General features: G+C 47.7%; 1 protein-coding gene across 1 annotated transcript in view; it reads left to right on the top strand.

The window, feature by feature from the left end:
* The first annotated feature begins 5,683 nt into the window (after nt 1-5,683).
* The window catches only part of Lmx1a (LIM homeobox transcription factor 1 alpha), a 138,548-nt gene continuing 132,089 nt past the window's right edge, over nt 5,684-12,142 (top strand). The window contains exons 1-2 of the mRNA XM_057770511.1: nt 5,684-5,759; nt 7,961-8,147. Coding sequence (XP_057626494.1) covers nt 5,684-5,759; nt 7,961-8,147 — 263 coding nt within the window. The remainder of the gene's footprint in view (nt 5,760-7,960; nt 8,148-12,142) is intronic.

Below are 12,142 nucleotides of genomic sequence, written 5' to 3'. Positions count from 1 at the left end.
CAAACTCAGAACTTCTGGAAGAGCAACAATTGCTCTTAATCACCAAGCTGCCTCTCTAGTTTCTGTAGCCCATTTTAAAAATGAGATTGCTTTCTTGATTTTTCTCTTAGTTCTTTGTATATTCTCGACACTAATTATATAGTGTCTTTATGACTACTTCTCAGCAAGGAAACAAAAGACCTGCACAATGAAAACCTTATGACAATTGCTATCTAAATATTTAAGTTTATACCCATAGATCTATCCTAACAAAAGCAATCTATAGACTTAGTGTAATCCTAATAAAAATTCCAAGGACGTTCTTCACAGATGTAGAAAAAACTTAAAATTTATATGGAATCACAAAATACTAAGAATAGCCAAAGCAATCCTGCATAAAAAGATCACTGCAAAATGTATTAGTATATCTGAGTTCTAGTTATACTACAGAGCCATAGTAATAAAAACAGTGTGGTACTGGCATAAAATCAGACATACATTAACAAAATCAGTAGAAGAGAGGACCCAGATAAAAGTTCATATAAGTCAGCTACTTGATTTTTGACAAAGATGCCACACACGTATGCTGGAGAAAGGAGAGTATCTTCAACAGATGGTGTTGATAAACCTGGATGGCAACATGCAGAAGAATGAAACTCGATCCCTATCTTCACCACTCAGCTGAAACAGGAGTAGGACCTCACCATAAGACCTGATACTCTGAAACTGCTGGATGAGACAGCAGGGAATCCACTTCATAAAAACATAGGTAGAGACTTTCTAAATAGGGAGAATCCTGCAGCTGACATTTCTCTCTGAAAGCAAATAGCCAAAGCCATTGTCAAATTCCTTCCCCCCTCAACCAGTGGGCCCTTTATTTATGACGACTTTATTTATTGTAATAAGATTTTATAGTATTATATATATTGGGTCATCTACTTCATTTTCTTTATCATAATATTAAAATGGATACTGTATTAAGTATACTATAATACATTAAGTAATATATTGTTACCTTACAGGTCAATTTTTGTTGTTTTTTTTTGGAATTTTTAAATAAAATCTTGAGTGTGAACTAAAAAAAAAGAAAGAGACTTTCTAAATAGGATTCCAACAGCACAGGAAGTAAATGGAACAACTGGCATAAGATTTCATGAAATAAAAAAAGCTACTGTACAGCACAAGAAGCTGTCAATCTAGGGGCAAGGTAATTCACCAGATGGGAGAAAAATCTTTGCCACCTATGAATCAGAGGATTAGTATCTAGAACATACAACAAACAAACAAAAAAGTCAAGAAAGCAATTCAAATTTTATAATGCGTTACAGAAACTAGAGAGGCAGCTTGCTGGTTAAAAGCAATTGCCACTCTTCTAGAAAGTCTGAGTTTGGTTCCCAGCACCCACAACCGGCAGCTCACAAACACTGTGACTCTGGTTCCAAGGCATCTGACTCCTCTTCTGTCCTCCAGGCACTGATAGACTCTCAGACAGAGAGACACACCTAAACTTAAAAAAGAAATCTTTAAAAATATGTGTTTACAGAACTAAACAGAATTCTCAAAAGAAGTACAAGTGTCCAGGAAACACTTAAGAGGTGTGCAGCAACAGCAGCCGTTCGAGAGATGCAGATCAAAATGCTTTTAAATATGTTCCATCTCATGCCAGTCAGGTGGCTGTCATAGAGAACAGCAATGAGAGCAAAGGCTGCTGACATGATGTGAGAAAAGGAGAACACCCATACATAGAATACTGCCTGCCAGGCCAGATATGCCCACTGCTGCAACATGGGTGTTACCAGGGTAGCCAGCTTCTTTCTGATTGGATCTGAAGCCTATTCCATGGGAGGGAATTCATGCCTGATACTGTAAACCTCCCTGGTCAAGCGTCCATGGCTGTGGAGGTCATAGGCCCTTGAAGGAAACCTACTTCTACTGCTGCTAAGTAGTCGCGTGGCTAAACTGCCGTCTGAGTATTTGTGTTTATAGTCACAGGTCCATGCTGCTATCGACCTTGGTTAGGTAAGGTTCACAGTGGACAGTCATAAATGCAGAGACTCTCAACTGTCTCAAGTGTTGGGAATACAGCTGCATCACTGTGGATGCTCAGCCCTATGTGAGACATCTCTATCAACCCCCAGTCCTCAAGGCTCAGGGAATAGAAAGAATCATGGAAGAAGAGGTGGAAAGGACATACAAGCTGGCAGGTGTGGAGAACTGTAAAATCCTGTCTTCTGGGTATAACATGACCATTACTCTCAGGAATGGACAGCCACTATGTTACCTGCACAAGGCCCACACAAGATCGGGCCAGTCAAAATTCAAGTGTGAGGAATTATGGCTGTTGATGACAACTTGGAAAGGGAGAATTACTTTTTCCTCTGGGAGTGTAGCCACTGGTAGGTTTCCCACGCCCCTGTGGATGGTCCCACACCCGTCCACATACCGACAGCATTAGTTAGGCTCAGTGGGATGTATTAAAGGCCAAAAAGAAAGCACACAAGAAGATGTGTTGGGGAGGTATGGGGGAAGTTGGGCGAGGGAAGTAAGGATGAATAAGATAGAAATATATTGTGTATGTGTATAAAAAAAAAAAGACCACTAAAGTCACTAAGGACTAGGACCTTCTGCTTACCAACACTTCCCTGCAGGCTTCAGGCTTCAGGCTACAGCAAGGGGCCCACTCATCCCTCAGCCAAGCAAACATTATTTGTTAATCGCATCTATGTGCCCTGGGTCTGCATTAAGAGCGGAAGAGCTTACAATGGGATTGTGAGACAAAGTTCACTTGGGTGGGGGGAAGACATTCATACCACAAACTTTTGTGCTCTATACCAATCAGGCTTTCTCCCTGATGCCAGAACCACTAGAAAGGCTCAGATCAAATAACAAACTTTTCATTTTCTGGCTTACCCCACCAGTTAAATATGTTTCATAAACTCAAGACTTTTAGTTAAACAAAAACTCAACTGTGCACTTAAAATATTTTTTGTGGGTGTATTTGTCCTACTCTTTTTTTTCTGAACAAATTTCTATCTTATATATTATCCCCAGAATATATGTAATTTACCCCTTTTTTCATATCCTGTTCTATCTGGATGACAGACAGGACAAAGGTCAGGTGTTAGGAGACATGCCACTAGCCACCTGGGCAGCAGTAGAGAAATCCCCTTGCTGTACTAAGCCCTGAAGATTTGTCTAGAATAATAGATAAAACTATTTGTTCTGCTTACCTCACAGGTTTGTTGTAGAGATCAAGAGAAACCATGTATATAGAAGTAACCCTAGAAAAGTTTAAAGTAGCATTCTAATATAAGGTATTAAATGCTTTGCCCTTTCCGTTTGTCTCTCTCTGAAGTCATATTCAGTGTTTGGCTTGTGCTTGATTTGTTAGAAAACACTGAGGATGGTGGTGGTGTGGTGGTGGTGGTGGTGGTGTGTGTGTGTGTGCTCCTAAGCACAGCCGTGCTTGTCTGGTTTAAGTTCAGGAAGAGAGCTTTTTCTTGGAGAAGGTACTAGGGAATCTTTGCTTGGGCGGACCACACTTATAGAGCTGAACAACTCCCACTCTGTGCTTCTCTTGGTGTAGAGGTGAGGGTGCCCCCAGGGAATTCCATAAATTAAACCTTTCAACAGTCTTCAGAAGCCAGACTGGAAATTCATGTGCATAGGTGCCGGTTTCCTTAAGGCAACCAGAACATTGAGACCATATTTGTCCCCACCTTAAAATGGTAACGATTAGATGAGTTGACTATGGAACAAAGATTGGCACAAAATTAGTGGTCGATAAACGTTAGCTAGGGCAATGATGTGTTTATTGAATCAGTTGGCCCCAGGCTCTTCTTGGAATAGAGGAGCAAGACCCTGTTCCTGACTCTGGAGAGGCTGCAGGCTGTCGCTGCAATCGAACATTATGAGTTATAGGGAATTAAAAAGTGCCCCCTGGAAATTCTTTTCTAGGAAAAGTCCCATTGGCTGACTTCTAGTCTAGTGTCCAGCCGGCTGGATGGGATAGAGCGAGCCTGATTTAAGGTTTGGCCATGGGTCTCACTATTGGATTTCCCAGCAGTGAAGAGGTTTCAGTAAGAAACCGCGAACTGAGTTTTAAGCCTAAACAAAGTTGTAAGTCGCGGGAGCCAGTGGGTGAATGAAGGTCTGAGGGACTTGGAACTTCTGGTGCAGGCGCTCACAAAGCGGCAAACAGCCCTAGGAGCTTCCCGCGGCCTCCAGGTGAGGACAGCGGGAGGTTAGTCATCACTTACGGTGCGGATCCGAGAGCAACCGGATCCCTATCCCGCCCGCGCGCGCAGTCTAGGTGGCACGGATCTCGGCCGAGGCTCGGGCGCAGCTCCCCCAGGCAACAGTTCCACGTGGAGAGAAGGGAAAGTTTGCGTGCCCGGGACGTCCGGACAGCAGACAGGAGCACCGGGCTGCAGCATCGCTGTGGGCCGTGCAGCCAAGCCGGGAAAGCGAGCACCGCGGGCTCCGCCACGGGACGCGCTCCCAGGCCCCCGCCCTGCGCACCCCACCCCCTTCCCGGGCCGCGCACGCAGCCAGCGGCCGCTGTCAGAAGTCGCCGGAGCCGCCTCGGAGAAGCAGGGCCGACTTTGCACCCAGGACCCAGGGCCTCGGACTTCTTTGCCGGCCTTGGAGAAGCAGTCCGGGCCTCCCCTTCCCGGCTGCAGAGCAGAGCGGGCTTGGCGGGACGTCCTGGGAAGACAGGCGGCTCGTGGCCACGGCCCGGCCCGGCTCTGGCGCGCCGAGGAGCAGAACCGGGGGCCGCCGTTCGCTCCCGCTCTGTCCCGGGCGCGCCGGAGTCGGGACGGTTGCTCCCGCTGCAGCTTCGGGGACGCCGCGGTCCTCCGCCCAAGCTGCCCGCGCCTCTTGGGCACTTCGCGCCGCTCCAGACTCTGGGGGCGAGCTTGCCCATCAGGTAGGGAAGGCTGCGGGGATCCTTAGGCTTCGGCTCGGGCGGGCGTGTTGCAGAAAGTTGATTTGAAATGCATCCAAGAGTGAGCCGGGCCAGTGGCGGCTCCTCCCTGAGGCGACTCCTTTGCTCCTGCAGACGTTCCCGGCACTGGCCGACCGGCGGGAGCACCTCCCCGCGCGCCCCACACGCCCACTCCCGAGCGCCCCCAAGCAGAGCGCTGCGCCAGGAGTACGGAAGCAGGCGGGACGGTCTCCCGGTTCCTTACTCTGCCTCTCTCCGACCCAAGACAGGTGAGGGTCGAAACTGAGTGGCTGGGTCACCGGGTGTCGGACCTGGACGGTCCCGCGTGCTTGGTCCTGACTCTGAGAGGAGGCGCACCCCTACCCCACACGCAGTAGCATAGTTCCTGTAGAGGGGTCCCCAGGGGCCACATTAGTATAGGATGGGGCGGAGTCGGTCTTGGAATGGGAAACCTGGGGACAGGGGTGGGGGTGGGGGTTAGGAGAACGCAGTTAGGGGGCGGAGGCCTAAGTACATAACGCGTTGACTTCAAGTGAAATCAGATCCGTCAGAGCAGTTCACGGTGGCTCTTCTCTCTCCTCCCACCCCACGTTTCCCTTGACTGGACTCTACCCTCCAGGCTCATTCTTGTCGCCCTGGACACTCCTTCTGTCCTTTCCCAGGAGTGTGGCAACTGAGGGAGCGGAGTCCCAGAAGGCACAAAAGCTAGACGCATCCCTTTCCCTGCTCTCCAGGTCCTCCAGGCTCAGCCCGAACATGTTGGACGGCCTGAAGATGGAGGAGAACTTTCAAAGTGCGATTGAGACTTCGGCCTCCTTCTCCTCTTTGCTGGGTAAGTGTTCAACTCCATTTACCCTGACGCATCCCATCCTCCTGCTGCCAGGCTGGGTGGAAGCTCAGGACATCAGCTCGCTGGTACCAGATTAGGCAATCAGGCTAGCACCCTTTTCGTTCACTTAGCGGCGTCCACTCTCTGTCTTCCGTGTCCATCAGTCCTTTTGAGTCGTCCCTACCATACAACCAGCAGGCCTCCTCAGGCCTCAGGAGCTCGACACTGAATTCCCCAAAGCCTTGAGGGGCGGGCGAGCATGTTCACAGGCGTTTGAGTGGCAAGTGATTAATAATACCCAGAACTGGATTTTTAATCATGGAACTGATCGACGGCTCATAAATGCCACCGGTTTTCAGAGGCCTATGATGGAACACCGGGTAGCAGAGCTCCAAGGCCCAGGAGCGCCCAAGTTCTTCCCTTCTCCCACCAAACTACAGCCCCAATTTTAGTATTGGGCATAGCCCAGGGGCTTTTCCGGGCTGGTGGGCAGCGCTGCTCTGGGATTAGCTTGCGCGGCGGGGCCCTTGCCTGGTCTTTAATTAACTGAAGCCGGATCCCAGTTCCGCAAGCCCGGTATCCCCCTACCCCCAACCCAGCCACAGCCGAGGAGAAGATCAAGGAGTCCCGAAGGGTCTTCCCAAGCTCAGGCCAGCAATTCTTGTTTTGACAGTGTCTCCCCAATTTTGGTTTTGGGGTTTTCAAGTTTGGGGGAAAGGTGTTTCCGTTCCCTCTTCCTTCTTTTCTTTCTTCTCTTCTCTTTCCGCAGGAGAGATTTTTCCTTTGTCATTTAAAACTCTTGCCTCTTTCCCTAACTCTAGAACCAATAGAATGGGTTGACAAATTTCGATTGTAGAAAACACATCCCGAGAGACACCACCAACCCACCCCACCTTAACAGTCCAGAGGAATCGAAATCACGAAGCCCCTGTGCCCTTCCTTCAGCCCCCTTTCAAAAATGCCAGGATCCTCTCCCTTGGGCAAGAAGATGCAGGCCAGAGTGTGTGCTGACTTAGGGGCTTCGGGTTTAGTTCCCTGCGCCTTACGACCCAAGTTTGCTCTAACAGCAGGATGATGGCCTGGGGTGCTGAGACCAAGAAAACAGAAATTCATAGCTCAGAAGGACCGCGGTGCTTTCTCCAGTCATTCTTGCTATCTTCCTTCTCCACTAAACGACCTGTTCGGTTTACAAGCTAGCAACTGTTCCCCAAAGCAGAAAGTGAGATTAGTGTAGTTGCCGTATGGAGAAGGACCAGTCCTTTGGGACATCATGGACAAGAGTGTTCTTGTGACGGCAGCACAAGGGCTTCTTTAAATGGTTGTGAAAAGTGTCAACAAAGGCGGCTGAATATTCTTCCCTCTGTCCCGAGTGTGTTAGGGGGAGGGAGAGGAAGCAGGCCCCCTCTAGAACAAGGTCCGGAGGGAAAAGGTGGAAAAGGTCAAGGGGTAGGACTGAGAAGATTCCGTGATTGGGCTACGTGGGCTAAGAGGTTTGTCGCTTCTCGCTGTTCTTCTGAGCAAAGGGCTTCTAGTACTCTGACCCGCACCCTTCGCAGGTTCTCTGCGCTCAGCTATTATTTTCCCCCACCTTGACATTTCCTAATTATAAAAAAGTCACCCGCAATTTGCACGCCAACCAAAACACCAAGTCGTAGGAGGGATTCACTAGTATGAACAGTACTGAGTTTGAGATGGTATTTTCTGCACCCACAATTTGAGTGTGTGTGTGTGAAGAAAACAGAAAATGTTAGTTCCCCTTTTAAAAATAGAATGCAGTTTCAAGCAAATTATTACTGATAATTTAAAAGCAGTCAAAGGACACACACACATAGTGATTTAATGATTGATTAACGATGACTTGAGAGTCCTGGGAACACAAATTTATTTGTAATCTAATTTTACAGGGTGCGTGAATGCTCGCAATGGTACTTGGGTCTATCTAACAATTAAGACTATTTATTGACTTCAGCCCCCTCCCTCGGTAGAATTTATAACCTTGCTACTTAATCTTTGTTTATTAATCACTTGGTTGCCACTTGGTTTGATTTTTTCTAAATCAAAATCATCAGAGGATCTTCCTGGGGGGGATGCATGACCTGGGGTGGGGGAAGGGGTAAATCTGTGGTCCCGATCCGATCCCGATAGTGTTTTGCGGGGTTGACTTGCATGTGTGGCTTATGGGCAAATGTCTGTTGCTGCTGTAGGCAGAGCGGTGAGCCCCAAGTCTGTCTGCGAAGGCTGTCAGCGGGTCATCTCGGACAGATTTCTGCTGCGGCTCAACGACAGCTTCTGGCATGAGCAGTGCGTGCAGTGCGCCTCCTGCAAAGAACCCCTGGAGACCACCTGCTTCTACCGGGACAAGAAGCTTTACTGCAAGTACCACTACGAGAAGTAAGTGCTTGCGTCGCCCACTCACCCGCCACCCGCGCCGGTGTACTCTGGAGACTGAGTCCTCCTGCACCCTCTTCGCCTTTCGGGTTTAAGAGACACCCGCAGGCAAGACCAGTAAATCTCACTCGCACCAGCATTGGGTACATGCCCGGGGCTACGGGGATTCCATCTGTGTACTCTGGACCCGGGAGAGCCGCACTGCGTCATTTCATTTTGATCGCGTACTTACTTTTAAATTATTCTAAGTTCCTTAACCCCAGGCCCGGCCATTCCCAGAGATCACTTTCTGTGGGCCTGGGAAAAATTCACGCTTATTCCTGGGTTCACCGAAGAGCCCGGCGGACCACTAATGAGTGACCAGCGACCTTTTCCATTCCATCTCACTCAAGTGTTTGCGCCGCTCTTGGGTTTGTGCTCAGCGGTCAGGCGGTATGGATCAGACGGTTTCTGTCCCTTGGGCACATTTCTAGCCCGGTTTGGGCAAATCGGGTTTGGAAGTGGCATTCCTGCTTCTCGTGGCCGTTTTGCATTTCCAGTCCCTCCCTCCTCAGGGTTTCTACCAAAGCCTCCAGGTGTGGCGGACTCCAGGGATGTCCGAAATGTTGCTAGGTCAGAGGGGGCCTGTCCTAAAGTCCCCTACGGTGGCTCCACCCAGTTCTAGCCTAAGGAGGTTGTCTGACAGGCAGCAGGTTCTATTCTCTCCCCATCATCATGCAAAACTGGGAGGCGGGTAACGGAGAGAGCGATTCATTTCCAATTTGGATTTCTGAAATGCCTCAGGGCGCATGGTGTGGTAGGATGTTCTTATTCTCAAAGGGGAGTCCAGAAGGAGCCCTGAGAAGTTAGGAGAGGAAACTGCTTCTCCATGTAAAATTGGCCAGTTCATAGGGACTTTGGATTCGTGGGATTGTGGAGAGCTAGAAGGAAGGAAAAGGGGCTTAGCGCTTGCCCCTTTTTCTGCACTAGGGCTGACGTGTGTTGACTGTGTGGGCATGTGTGTGTACACGAAGGGACCACAGTCTTTTTCACTAGCACAGGAAAGAAGACAAGCATGTGGAGGGGGTCAGAGGACAGTCGGTGGCGTTGAAACGCAAGCTGCTTTAATTTCATTAAGAGGCATGGTGGAAAGGATGTGCTGGAGAGGTCTGCCTACAACAACAAAACCCAGAGGAGAACAGAGGTTTCTTATTTCCGAATCATCTGGGCTGTCAGGTTTACTGACAAAATGGACCATGTTAGACCTAGTAAATACCTTCACCGCCACCACCACCAGAACACCCCTCTCCGCTACTCAGTATTCCTTTGCTATACATAAAATGCTTGACTTTTACCCGATTTGGAGAGAACTCTAGGCCTTTCTGTTGTTCTAGAAGTGCTTTACGTTTTTTTCAGAACTTAAAAAAAGATACATGCCTGAGTTTATGTGAATTGGACAATACAGAAATCTGCAAAGAAGCAAAAGCTCGCCCTGAGTGTTATGGTAAACAGTTCTGAAGGAAGAAATGGAGAAACGCCCTCTGTCTCTGCTGGCTCGTCTGCGTGTAGCCCCAGTCTGAGTCAAAAGTGTGATTTTTAGGTAATTAAGCGGATTTGGTCTACACAACTTCAAGCAGACAAAGGCGGGTGACTGCTCGCCTCTTTCTCTCTCGCTTTTCATGGCAAGGTTTTGGTATTGTGTGGGCCCAATCTTTATCTTTCTGCTTATAGATTAGAGAAAGGTCCACATCCTTCAGGCACAACACTAGCGAATTCAAAAGTATTGGAGCTTAGGGGAGGATTTGGGTTGTGATTTTTCTATTCTGTTTGTTAAAAAAAAAAAAAGAAAGAAAAAAAGAAAATCGTGAATCAAAGACTGCTCCAGGGTCAACACAGCTGTCTGGCCAGTCAGATCTCCTGTGAGGAAGTCAGGCTGTGTCAAGAGGAGGAGAAACAGTTGTTGTGAAGTACTTGGCACAACAATATCCCTTCCATTCCAGCCCTCCAGGTTTGGGGAGGTTTGGGCTTATTAGCTGAGAGTTCAGTTCTCCCAGCACAGAGCTATTTTTCTGTGAACAGAAAATTGCGGGGATCAAGTCGCCAGCTGTTGGCCAGAATCAAGATTTTATAGAGGGTGGGAGCTACATGGTTCAAGGAGGTGTTGGTATGACAGGGAAAGTTTTTTTTAAATTTTAATTTAAAAATATTTACTGACACATGGATATCCAAAATGAGTTTGCTGGGCACATTCTCAGAACAAATCTGCCCAGCCCCGTCAGTGGCTGTTTGAGATTCATTTATTCTTCTCTTAAATTCCTTCTCTCTTCTATTTCCCATTTCAATCTTATTCCACTCTCAACAAACCAGGGTTTTAATGTACTTGATACTCTTAATGGTATTAAGACACTTGCTATAGGAGGAAGTGAAGCAATGATCCCCCCCCCCTTTACATTGGGCTCAGGAAAAGTTCCTTTATTCAACAGGCTTTTACAGAGCTTCTATATGTAAAACCCTGGTTGCAAGGAGGAATGATTTTTTGGGACCTGCCTGCAGGAGGCTGCTGGTTTGGCAGCTGTTTTACCCTGACAATCAAGGGTTTCCCCAGAAAGCTTCCTCTACTTCGACATGACTAGGTATTAGCCAAAAGTTATCTGGAATGGCCACACATTTATCCTGGAGGATACAGCTTAATTTGGGGGGCTAGAGTGAACTTGCAGAAAGCACTTTTCCTCTCTCTCTCTCTCTCTCTCTCTCTCTCTCTCTCTCTCTCTTTCTTCAGTAGTTGAGTCCCAGATAAAGTAAATGGAGAGAGAAAATGAGATGTGTGTTAGGAGCTAAGACAGCAATGGTGACAAGTTATAGAGCATTTGATAGGAAAGTGAGTAACCTACAGGACTTCAGTCCCCAAGTCTGTGAAGTTCAAGTGCTGGTTCCACAAACTGAAACGAAAGAATATGTAGGTGATAGTCACTCTCTAATGACCGTCATGAAGTTTTAGCAGGAGAGGTTATCACATTTATTTCAGCCATTCATATGCATATCTGGATGTTGGGCAATTCTGAATTTGCTTTGGAATTATTACCTGTGGATCCCTGCTGTCTGGTCAGGCCTTCACTTAAATGGAAAGGGACTTATTTGGGGGGGGTGGATAATAGGAATAGGAGGGAGATGGGGAGGGTGGGGGCGACAGTAACTAGAATCGCCTGATACATGTACGAAATTGGGAAAGAGCCATTTCAACACAAGCTATTTAAAAAGCCCAAATTCCATCCTGTCAGCTACTTGTTTTCACTTTCACCATGTGAAGCCTCAACTTTTTCTCATTAATGAAATGGATTGACGGTGGCATCTTGGACAAGACCGCTGACTTGAAACCTCAGCGTGTTTTACTGGACGCTGGTCTCCTCTACTGTAACACCCTTAGGAATACTTCACTTTTCAGTTATCCAAAACAAATAAGCCTTCAAGGCCAGATTGTAGAATGGCAATTTAAGAACATTCAGAAATCAAGAACTGGGGGTCACTTGCTGCTCATGTCATCAAAGAAAAATAGCTAGTCATCGGAAAAGACAGCACGGACGAAATCGATGAAGCCGTGCTGTGAGATGCACCCTCGAGGTGGTATAGGTGTGGACATTTCAGGAATGGATTCAATTTGCTTCGGCATTCCTGAAAGTTAGCAGACAACCAAATATTTTCCAGCCTGGAAGACTTCTATTTATGTAACTGTTGTTCCCCCTTTAAGTGAGCCTTCTGTGATCCTGCTAGCTCAGAGTTACCCCTGAATCGGTTCCAAACAAGCACTGTAGCCATGCGTTAGTCGGAGACAGAAGAGGCCGTGGGATCATAGAAACGTGGCAATGTGATAGATAATTGAGCCTTCTGGATGGCGGCCCACTTTTAAATCAAATTTATATTGCGTCTTTCATGTGCCTGGTGGCTCGTGGGTCAGGCAGGGCCCTCTCTCCTCACATATGAAGTTTATCATTATCACTCGGATTGTTTTGGACATCCTGGGA

This window comes from Chionomys nivalis, chromosome 5, assembly GCF_950005125.1.
Source record: "Chionomys nivalis chromosome 5, mChiNiv1.1, whole genome shotgun sequence".
In the NCBI taxonomy this organism is placed as follows: Eukaryota; Metazoa; Chordata; class Mammalia; order Rodentia; family Cricetidae; genus Chionomys; species Chionomys nivalis.
Note: the sequence above shows the minus strand (reverse complement) of the source record. Positions and strands in the feature narration are given on the sequence as shown.